Source organism: Triticum aestivum, chromosome 6A (assembly GCF_018294505.1).
Source record: "Triticum aestivum cultivar Chinese Spring chromosome 6A, IWGSC CS RefSeq v2.1, whole genome shotgun sequence".
NCBI lineage: Eukaryota > Viridiplantae > Streptophyta > Magnoliopsida > Poales > Poaceae > Triticum > Triticum aestivum.
The window spans coordinates 552,473,598-552,484,625 of record NC_057809.1 but is presented as its reverse complement, the minus strand read 5'-3'; the positions used below and the strand labels follow the sequence as shown (position 1 = coordinate 552,484,625).

The following is an 11,028-nucleotide window of genomic DNA, read 5'->3' as shown; positions in this document are numbered from 1 at the left end:
GGCACCACCGGTCCCTGCACCGCCAGCTCCCGTAGGACCGACCGCTGCCCGCCGCCGCGCGCCGCATCCCCCGAGCAGCGCCCAGCTCCAACCTCCGAGCGTCGCCGTCCGTGGCCGCCAGATCCGGCCGGACCACGCCAGGCCGCGCCATCCCGGAGCACCGCCCCGCTCCAGCCAGCACTGTCGGACCACGCTGACACAGGCCAGACGCGCGCCGCCGCCGATTTGCCTGACCCCAAGAGGAAGGCGTCCCGCGCCGCCGGAGAGCCTCGAGGGAAGGGGGGACCCCGCCGCCGCCGAAGCGCGCACGGGCTTTGCCCGACGGCGTCCGCTGGCAGCGGCGAGGGAGGGGAGGGGAGGTGGGGGGTGGCGGCGGGGGGGATTAGGGATCCGTCCGGGCCGCTCGTAGGAGCGGCACGGGAGAGATGGGCACAAGTGTCAATCTGTAAGGCATTTTTTTTACACTAATGTAGCTATTTTCTTTGAGCAACTTAGCTTATCTTCAACACTGTATTTGTCCGCGTCTAACCCGTTCTCATACATTTCAAATGAGATTTAAACAAACGGATGATTTTCATTTACATGAGACTACATTCATTTTATTTCTTTTTCTTTTTCTTGACATTTTTGACATATTCATTAAATAAAAGTGGCCCAGCTCAGCCTAGTCAGATTATTATTTTTTAGACATACAATAGTTCGAAACTCGTTTTCCTTTCCCGTCACGACAGTGGTGGCTAGGGCAAAGACCTTGTCCCCTCTAAGCTTCATCAACGAGCCTAGGATTCGCCTCTCCTTTATTTGTCATTCTGTGGCCGTGGTGGTCGGAAGGAGAGTACTGATGCTATTGTTTTGGCTAGTAGTCTAGATTAGGAGATTTTAGTCCTTGCAGGAAGAGCGCTCGGGTGAATGTCAACGATTCACTTTTGAGTTGGTCTCATGGGCTTCGATCCTTCTTGAGTTCGTCTTTCGGGACGGAGTCAATGGAGCTTCGTCGTAGATTATTGCTGCCTCCTTGGAGCAATAAGGCTAGGGTTTTTGTCATGTGTGCGCGATGACAAGATCTGATGTTATACGCTTTAGATTGATTCAAGGGTTCAACGGTGACAACTTCGGCTGCAATGGTTGTTAGCACACGTGCACTGTGATTTCCCGGTTGTCATCAATAATGGCAGGCCAACTCTCATGGACGGATCCTGCTACAGTATGTGAAGGATTTGGGCCTCATGCCTAATGTCCTAATCTAGATCTGCCACGGTCGACTCTGATAGGGGAAGGACAACAATAACACGTCAGCGGCCCGCGCTGGTGGCGGTAGTGTCAATGGTTGGTTCATGGACATCAAATAATCTTCTTCTCAGAAAAAAGAGAGTATATTTTAGTATTAGATACATCCGTATATAGACAAATGACAAGAATTTTGGAACGGAGGGAATATAATTTTATTATGTTTATTAGAATGTTTTGTACGTATTTTTTAGGCTTGGCCACACATCAGGCACCACAACGCAGTACTATTTTTTAGACTCGAGCTACCTACCTCCCCCCTCATCCCTCTTCCTCCTCGCTAGTCGCCACTACCACTACCCATCAATTCCAATCCGCACCGCGGCTGCAGACATGTCGGGCAGCGCCGGCGGCGGGCGGCGGGGCTGGAGCCCGTTCGACGCGATCCGGAGCTTCCCTTCGAATCCCGAGTCCCTCATGTCCCAGATCGACGCCGCCATCGCCTCCACGGAGTACGCCCGCGCCTGCGCCCTCCTCGACCCCGCCCCCGCCTCCACCTCCTCGCGGCCTCCGCGCGGCAAGGGAGAGAAGGAGGAGGAGGCGTCGCCCGCGGCGCGGGCGCCTCCTCCCCCTGCCGCCGCCTGCCACGACGCGCGGGTCGCGGACGAGGCGTACCGCGCGGCGTGCGCGGCGCTCGGGGCCGGGCGGCCGGACGCGGCCGTGCGGTCGCTGCGGGCGGCGCTGGCCAGCTGCCCGCCGGAGAACGCCGCGGCGGTCGCCAAGGTGAGGTCGATGCTGGCCATCGCGTCCGCGCAGCTGCACAGGCAGCAGCACCAGGCTCAGCAGCAGAGCGGCAGGAAATGAGACGATATGTACTACTCGCCTGTTCGTCTCAGCAGGATTGGTTTCTCCTCGAATTCGTTCCCTGTTGTATGTCACACATGTAACTTGTTTCCTCAAATTCGATCATTGTTGTCACTAACTGGGAGAAGTAATTATTAGCGCTATAGTAAACCATAGCTGCCTGGAGAGTTATACTAGTGAAGATAAGATAAATGATCAGACGCTTTTGTAAGTTTATTATTGCCTTGATGGCTGTCTTCGGAGGCAGGAATTTTACAATTCAGGGCCTCTTTGATTCACAGGATTTTGAAAATGTAGGAATAGAAAAAGTATAGGACTACAGTGGCATGTCAACTTGAATCCTATAGGATTAGCAAAGAGTTTTGATGCCACATGAAAAATAAAGAAATTATAAAAAAAGGTTGGAGTTGATGTTAGATTTCCTATGAAATGTAGTACAAAAGATTTCATAAGATAAATTTCTATGGAATCCAATCCTATAAATCAAAGGACCGACATAGGAAAAATTCTTAAGAATTTCAATCCTTCAAAAATCCTAAAGAATTCCTTTGAATCAAAGGAGCCCTCAATTCTTGCAGAAATCAGGAGATGTTAAATCTTTTTTTTTTGAGCATCAGGAGATGTTAAATCGGTCGGTTGTTAATAGCAATCCCACTTAATTAGCGCTCAGTTTTAGAAAAGGCCCACGAGAGGTGCATAGGACCCACCGTACTCATCCAACAACTGTGATGCTTCTAATCTTACGGTCGAGAAGGTCTGATAAGGATCAGTAGTGTTCCCTAGCGGTTCCCAGAGAGTAGTGTGATCCCTAGCATTTCTAGAGAAAGTAGTGTGATCCCTAGCATTTCCAGGGATTTATGTTCAGAAAGGACCTTGATCAACCCAGCTGCGAAAACATTTATATCTTTGGTATAACAAGTTACAGAATATTCAGCTAAATTTTGAGCAGGTTCTCATCAGCTCTTAATCTCCTATCAGCAACTTGGTGTACAACCGGCTTGTTTGAGCACTGATTGCAGAGGGGGAAAGGCAGCAATGGAACTCTGTTTAACTATTGTGCTTCGCTCAACACCCTCAACTAATTATTTCCCCTAAAAATGGGCGCGAAAAATAAACAACCGTAACCGGGCTACAGACAAGGTGATCAGTGCTCTCGCCACGCAAACTCATGTTACAGCGCCAGACCATTCTTCATCAGTGAAGCAAAACGCTGAAGAACCTCTGCTCGGCGCAGGCCCCCGACTGAACCCTGCCTGGGTGGGAATGGAGAGGCCTCACAGGCACTTTTTGATGTCTGAAAATAACGACTTCTCTTTGTTTGCTGCCTCGACGTCGTCAGGCGATGCTACGGCCACCACAACCCCATTGTCATTGATCATTTCGACAGCATCGGCAAACTCCTTGAAATCCTTCACGCTGCCACACAAGAAACAACATGATAAGAGATTTTGCACAAAAACGTATACCTGGGACGATTCTGTAAAGTGTGCTCAAGGAATGTGCAATTTAGACCATAGAAATATCTACCTGGTTGCGAGTATCTCTTCGCGCCTTTGCTGGCGTTCCTCCTCAGTGATTCCCAACAAATACCGCATCAGACTGAAAACAGCAAAATCCAATTTATTACTCTATGTATTCCTTCATGGCCTATGATATTATATGCATGCATATTTTTGTCTTGTTTATGTATGTGTTTGCAACCATGATCCAAGTCAAGATTTAACTTGGTTGCAAACAATACTAAGAAAGGGTGGGTTATCTCCAACAAAGAACAATCAATACGTAAGGACATGCATAACAAATGTTCTAGGTTGGGTATCAACACCGATATTCTTATAAAAGAATCTTTGTGGGCACAATTTCAAGCAATATGGACCAGCAATAAGCCACTGGTTTTCATAAGCCCATATCCACATCATCGAATGGGGGTTGGTTATTGTGCACTATGCAAAATAGAGAGGATGATTATGTACCTGCTGTAACCTTTAGCATCTGGTAGCTGGTAGGAATCAACATCCCCTATGGTTCCAATAATAGCTTTTGTGAGAGCATCATCATCTACCTCTAGTTCTCTGAGGAACTTTGCAGTCCCATCATAGACATCTAGTGTTTTCAGCAAGTTCGGATCACGGTATGACAAATAGGAAAAGACCCCTGCAAAAGCCAAAAGGAGACAAAATATTTACGATAATGTAGAGCCAGCACAGAGTGTGTAAGGTACTTAACTATTGGCATGAATGTAAGTGGGGCAAGAACAGGTATAAGATCAAAGTACCTGAATGAGTGTCAAAATCACAAAACCCTCCATATGCGCCACCACTAACTCGAACGCGGTCCCATAACCATGTGTTGCTTATGTGCTTGGATATGACATAGGCACTTCCATTAAGCTGGTATCCACTTTGGTATAGGTTTCCAGCTTTTCCAACATAATTAACCTTCAGGCAACAGATAAATTGAGGATCATTCAGTATGTCAAAGAGGGAATAATCATCTTCCAATAGCTGCTCAAAGCTAATGTCAGAGAACCAGACAAATTATCCTTACCTGTGTAGGGATAACAATGGCTTCATTAACAGAAGGCAGTCGAGAGAGCCATGGATCACTTCCCAGGGATGGGGCACTTGGCAGTGCATCAAGAAATTTGGCAATATGTTGACCAGATTTTTCAAGATTTTTTGAGTCGCTGGTTATGTTTATCAAGCAACCTTCCTTAGAAAATAGAGACTTCCTCATTTCCTCGAGTGATGCAGATATTCTGTCCCAATCTTGATCAATCCTCGTCTCCAGGTCTCGTAAATACTCAAGATAACTGGCAATGGCAACAAATAAATCAACATGTGAAATCAAAAACAGAATGCCATGTGGATCAAAATAATAGCTAATGGTGGGTTGCTAAGACCACAATGAAGCATATTAATATTAAGCAACCAAGACTGAGTATCAGAAGCGCAAGCTATGGTACACTACATGTAGTCATGTAAGTATGCTCACAAGGCCATAATCATTTCAATAACCAGCTGACTTAACAATCTGCAAATGGAGTGTATATAACATAAAGAATCTTACCTAACACCACCCATTTGTTCTGAAATCCATCCAGCTGCATTTAACTTGGCATCCATTCTGGCAGCTGCTATACCGTGGCCACTACCCCTCAATCGATTCTGTGTCCGAGAAATCATTAGACAACAAAATGCATGCATGCGTATAGTAATATGAATCACAAATATACTAGTTTTGTACCTCCATTCTTGCTTTACTTTGGGAAACAAACTGCTTGAACCTCTGTTGTTCTGTGAACTGAACATCTTGAAGAAGACAGTTCATCTGCAAGAACAGAACAAGGATTTATTTTCATGATGCAGATGTAAGATCAGTAACTGGGATGAGCATTAAACAGATTAAGCATGTCCTCCACCCTGTCATTGCCTTTGGTAGTATGATCTACACAGACAAAGATCATAAACATACCAGGTGAAACAAATCTTCTACTCGCGTTGACATTGCTTTTCCCCGAACGACAATACGAGTAAGAGGATCATCTGTTCCCTTTATTGAAGATGTTAATGGGTAAACTGATATGCCTCCAGTTTTTCTCCCAATCAACTGATTAAGCTGCACGAAGTCCATGTCTTTCGTGCCCATCTCCAGTAAGGATTGGCTAGAATGAACATCCAATTAGTTGAAATACCACGTAGTATATTTTCAGAGAGAACAGCAAAATATATTCAGCATTTCATGGTAAATAGAAATAATGTATTGATCGGACTTCGGGGATCTCACCAGAACAAAGGCAACAGTTGTAGATGTTCTTTCTTCATAGAACCCATATCAAATACAACTTCGGAGTAAACTACATCATTGGTGAAGAGATCATGTTGCAAGACCTTGACACCGTTTATCTCCCCCACCTAAATACACAATTCCAGAAATGAAGATTATACTATTTCAACTGATAAAGCAATAAAGTAAAGAGATGGTAGAAACAGGCCTCCTCGGGAAACAAAATGGTAACGCAACCTCCTAATAAATAGTTCATGCATCCAACATCGTCAAACCATCCTCTCTACTTTTTGAAAGGAACTTCTCTATATACTAATGCCTAGTTCGGCTGAACTCCAGATTGAATTCTAGGATATAGAAATTGAGTATAATCCTGAAAGATTTAGAATCTTAGATTGATAACTTTGAACTTTGGCCTACAAATGGCAGAACATGTAGCTTCTGACCTATTTACAGGACAGAATCTGTAACATCAGTTGTCTTGTTCAGTTAGGCAATCAATGAGCATGTATGGTAAGGAGGCTATTTGCTAGTCTCTAGTTAGCTTTTGCTGTGGTGACAAATTATTGTTTATGGAAGTTACCTAGGCTGAACAAAGGACATTTTGTGTCAACACAGAGTCAAATTTCCATTTTTCTGCAAGCAAGGTTTGGGAGAGGAGGAAGGAGGCTGACAGACCACATCACCGTGTCACCACATATCAACTCTATCAGCCACTACTAGTAGTTACATATATTACAGTGCAATCAAGTTCTGAACAGTAATCTTAACTCTTCCAAATGCTAGATTATTTGAGGGGGAAACATCATATCACCCAAATCAGTAGCTAAAGAACAAAGCACCTTGCTAAGTAATGCAGAGACAGAAAATTTTCACTGAACTTTGACCTATGTGAGCAGGCCTCTGGTTTCTTTCCCAATCAGGATCTGGAAAACTAAGAACTGATATGGTCCGACTTCATATTGAAGTAGAATTCATATTTACTATAGCACAACTTGACCGATAATTTTTAGCCAACCTAGCCTAGTACTTTCAGCCGATGTAAGGATATTGTGAGTCAAAAATTTACCTCTATTGGTACATGAATAGGCTTTTTAGGGATATCTTGTAGCGACAGGCTAGGAACAGCTTTCAGAGCTTCTGGAGGATCTGGAGTCTCTTGTTTGTCCTTCAGCTCCTTTGTAGCACGTGCCAACTCGGCAAGATCCTCCTGAGTCATGCTAGACTTTACTTGTTTTAAAATTTCTTTCTCAGCGGCTTCATCACGTGAAGCTTTCTCTGGATCAGGCTGCACAACAAATTATTGTTAGAGGTAACAACAAAAGGCTCATTTCATACAGAACTCTTAGGTGGAAGGTTCTCTATAGACCTGCATTTCAACTGTGACACGATGCACATTGTTTAAAATATATTTTTCGATGAGCGGGGAGAATACTGCTTTGGATCCCTTCTCTGCAATGCGTGCTTTGAGTTGCTGCAATGGCTGTTCATATTTCAGAGGCTCGAAAGGGTCCATATCATATATCCATTTTCCCTGCAATTGTTGTGAAGTTGAAGAAAATATTAATATGCCCAAACATATGTGTCTGTTTCTTTTTTTACATATCACGAATTTCATACCATTGAACGAAGCATTAGTGACAACCCTCGAGGAAATGATCCCGTGTTATTCTCCCTGAGAGAGAATTCGATCGTGTTCATAGATGCTTCCACTGCTTCTGGTGCAAATCCCTCCTCTGCCAAATTCTTCAAAATTTGCATAACCAGCTCTTCAACTTTCTCAATGTTATCCTCAGATACACCTTTCAAGCCTATACTGAATTGGGGTTGAAGAAGCTCATCCTCAACACCACCTCCCACAATAGCCTCTCCTAAACCACTTTCAAGAAGAATTCTTCTAAGTGGTGAAGCGGGAGTGCCCAGCAACAGGTGATCCAGGAAACCAAGTGCAAGCTCTGTCTCTACGTCCAGTGGCTCCTCTGACAACAGCCAGTTGGTGCAAACCATATATTTCTTTTTCAAATCACCTTCTTGGCCAGCAGGATACTTCTCTGCAATCCTCACTGGCTCTTTGAAAAGTTTCTGAGGCATAACCTTTGATTCATTACGAGCAGGGCTGGCTTCAAACAGGTCAAGGTATTCTACAGAAGGGAGGCAAGACAAGAAAAAAAACAATGGTGTCAAAAAAAGAAAAAGAAAATACAGCCAAAGGCTCAAAAAACAACCCTGTAAATAAGCACGACTAACTACTATATGGACACATTACCACTTAGAATTTGTAGTCGCTCTTTTGTGTCATCATCACCGTAGAACCAGATCCTAGCATTGCTCGGATGGTAAAACTTACTGTGGAACTCCTGAACATATGACATCAAAAGGTTGGGATTCAAAATTTGAAGAAAATAATTAACCAATGTTAGCTTATTGGTGCACTACTATAGAAAGATGGACTCGATGGTCCTAGAAGCATTCCTCTTTTACTTTCCAGTAAAAAATCACTGAAACTTATAGTTTTCTAGAGGAGCAAAATGACAAACTAAGTATCATTTCATGAAAATAGAAAATTAGAACCGAGGAAACCTTGAATTCTTCGAAAGTAAGCTTTGGGATATCATTTGGGTCCCCACCACTATCCACACCATACGTGTTATCAGGAGAAAGTGCCTGTAGAAAGCTCAAATATGTTAGGTACTCTTGTAGCAACTGCATCTAAAATAATGATATGAGAAACTGGCAAAAAGAACTGGGATCTGATGAGAACAGCGCAAAGGGATATTCACCACTGGGACTATTAACACAAACTAATAAACAAGGAAGCATCAACTACAGAAGTATAGACTAGAGACAGTTGAAACTACAACTTGCTAATGTACAGGTGGAACTGCAACAGCAATCAGAAAAGCAGAATGAATGCAGGTGGAAATGCAACAGCCTGGACCCGCATGTCAGTTCTTAGATAAGCAGCTCCTCATAAAAAAGGCGTGCAGTTTGTCAAGCAGCAAAGCCTGAATTTAGTCCTAACTGATAAAACTATACAGGGATTGACCAAATCCGATCAACTATACGGTGAAACAATCATTGGAATAAATGTGTTGAAAAGATTCTGAACACATTAGAATAAACAGCACGGTGATTCTAACGCAGTATCATTCCAAGGATGATAAAAGTAACACATAAGCAAACTCTCCTACTGAATAGAAGTCACAGACTGAAAAACAGAATCGAACAAATCGCTAACCTGTTGAGACACACGGCCCATTATGTTATCAGGTTGAGAGTAGACTCCTTTCATCTCGTTGAAGACAACACCTACAGTCAAATGTTAAAGCATTGCATTCAGGGACTTTTGAGGAATGAGCAGACCTAGCTCACATCCGAATGTATTTGCTTCGCTAAAATAGCCTGAGTAATCAAACCTTTGTAGGATATCTCTTCTTCGGGGCTGTTAAGCTCATAATGCCAACCTTCCTGTTGAAATGTTTGGAAGTCCTCAACACACTTAGGGAAAAATACAGCATCAAGGTATACATCAACCAAGTTATAGAAATCCTGCAAAACAACAACAGAAATTATGATAATGCTACAAAAGGTGGTGCTGAATAAATGGCTGGAGCAAATCAGTGACTAATAGAATAGGTGTCACCTTGGTGTTTGTTGATGCAACTGGATAACACGTCCGATCCGGATAGGTGAACGCATTCAGGAAAGTATGCAGACTACCCTTTAAGAGCTCAACAAATGGCTCTTTCAAAGGGTACTTTCTTGATCCACAGAGAACACTATGCTCAAGAATGTGAGGTATGCCGGTCGAATTTTTCCTGGTAATAAAGGAAACTTATTCAGAAACCACATAACAGCTTGCATGCAATGCTATGCTGTTTACATCTTTCCTATCTGTGAATAAGTTTCCCTGCTTTGCTTTTTGCATGATAATATAACATCAATGACACCACGAGGCAAGGACTAGATGCACTTACGGAGGGGTACGGAATACAATGCCGAACACTTTATTCTCATCATCGTTTGCCACGGACATCACTTCTGCGCCTGTCTTCTTGTGCTTGTAGAGAACAGCAGCTGATTTGCACTCGTCTATGACTTGTTCAGATACCTTTTCGAAGCCTAGCTTTGCCGCATACTCATGGACATCATCGGTGTCTGCTTACGGAATAATGAAAAAAGGTCATGCGCTGGCACATTCATTCTCGAGCTACAACTTTTTATCATATTCCCAACAGAGGTTACTTGAATAACAAGCAGTGTATCTCCAGCTATCCCATAACAAATAAACGAGCAGAGCAGCATACAGATGCAGAGATCCGAGACTCAACGCAATGCAACCTAGACGCTACTAGAGACATGGAAACTGCAGGTAAAACAGTCCATAAGCAGATAGACGGGTTGGGGCAAAAGCTCACCACTGGGCACAGGGGAGGGCGAGGTGGAGACGGCGGGGACGGAGAGACGCCTCGCGAAGCCGGGCGCGGTGAGCGGCCAGTACCGCCCCGCGGCGTGCAGGTGCAGCGGCGCGGCCGCGGCCAGGAGGCAGGACGAGCCGCCGCGCGACGAGGAGGAGCAGGACGATGCCGCCGACGAGGAGGAGGTCAACCGGCGACGCGGCGCGGAGGAGGAGGCGGCGGGCACGAGGGGCCTGGGCCTGCCGCAGCGCTGGAGGAGGCGGCGGCCGGAGGTGCGGAGCAGCGCCACCCGCTCCATGGCGTGGGTGTCCAGCTTGCCGTCGGCTCTGGCTGGGGTTTGCTTCTGCCTGTGGTGGGGTGGATTGGGGGAGGGGGCAGGGCCGCACAAGGCAGACGTGGCGGCGTGCGTGCGTGCGTGGTAGCTCGGCTCGATTCGATCGATGGATGCGGCTAGGCTCTCCCTGCTGCTGGGCTTTTTCTCTGGGGTTTTGCCTGCTTGCTTGGGCTGGAAGAAGAAGGGAGGCGAGGAGGAAAATCCTTGGGTTTTTTTAGCTCTGGATCGATTTTCGACGGAGGGAAAATCGTGTGGTTGGGAGGGCGTGGGGTGTGTGAGAGTGAGCTATGGTGCACCCGTTTGAAGTTTTGGCGTTTTACGGACGTGTTTGTAGCGTGTACACTGGAGAAGTCTGGAGCTTTGCAACTCTTGGTTGAATTCTCGTTGTAATGTGTCCAT

At 45.2% G+C, this 11,028-nt stretch overlaps 2 protein-coding genes across 2 annotated transcripts; one reads left to right on the top strand and one right to left on the bottom strand.

Moving 5' to 3' along the window:
• The first annotated feature begins 1,470 nt into the window (after positions 1–1,470).
• LOC123130999 (uncharacterized) lies at positions 1,471–2,302 on the top strand. The gene has a single exon (XM_044550778.1). The coding sequence runs from the start codon at positions 1,621–1,623 to the stop codon at positions 2,089–2,091; it is 471 nt and encodes a 156-aa protein (XP_044406713.1). The 5' UTR covers positions 1,471–1,620; the 3' UTR covers positions 2,092–2,302.
• Positions 2,303–2,964: 662 nt separating this feature from the next.
• On the bottom strand, positions 2,965–10,791 carry LOC123128427 (presequence protease 1, chloroplastic/mitochondrial). Its single transcript, XM_044548423.1, has 19 exons — positions 10,296–10,791; positions 9,855–10,035; positions 9,521–9,695; positions 9,294–9,426; positions 9,116–9,186; positions 8,458–8,541; positions 8,144–8,234; positions 7,498–8,018; positions 7,247–7,411; positions 6,947–7,165; positions 5,878–6,005; positions 5,566–5,755; positions 5,338–5,421; positions 5,161–5,258; positions 4,639–4,903; positions 4,367–4,529; positions 4,065–4,245; positions 3,619–3,690; positions 2,965–3,507 (listed from the first exon to the last, which is right to left on the bottom strand). The coding sequence occupies exons 1-19, from the start codon at positions 10,591–10,593 to the stop codon at positions 3,366–3,368; spliced, it is 3,261 nt and encodes a 1,086-aa protein (XP_044404358.1). The 5' UTR covers positions 10,594–10,791; the 3' UTR covers positions 2,965–3,365.
• Positions 10,792–11,028: the final 237 nt, after the last annotated feature.

What these genes read in the sequence shown, in the direction of transcription:
- LOC123130999 (XM_044550778.1), top strand. Translation starts at nt 1,621, where the DNA reads ATGTCGGGCAGCGCCGGCGGCGGGCGGCGGGGCTGGAGCCCGTTCGAC.
- LOC123128427 (XM_044548423.1), bottom strand. Translation starts at nt 10,593, where the DNA reads ATGGAGCGGGTGGCGCTGCTCCGCACCTCCGGCCGCCGCCTCCTCCAG. An exon ending in CACTAATGCTTCGTTCAATG is followed by an intron (nt 7,412 to 7,497) that starts GTATGAAATTCG and finishes CAACAATTGCAG; the next exon opens with GGAAAATGGATATATGATAT. An exon ending in AAAGTAAAGCAAGAATGGAG is followed by an intron (nt 5,259 to 5,337) that starts GTACAAAACTAG and finishes TCTCGGACACAG; the next exon opens with AATCGATTGAGGGGTAGTGG.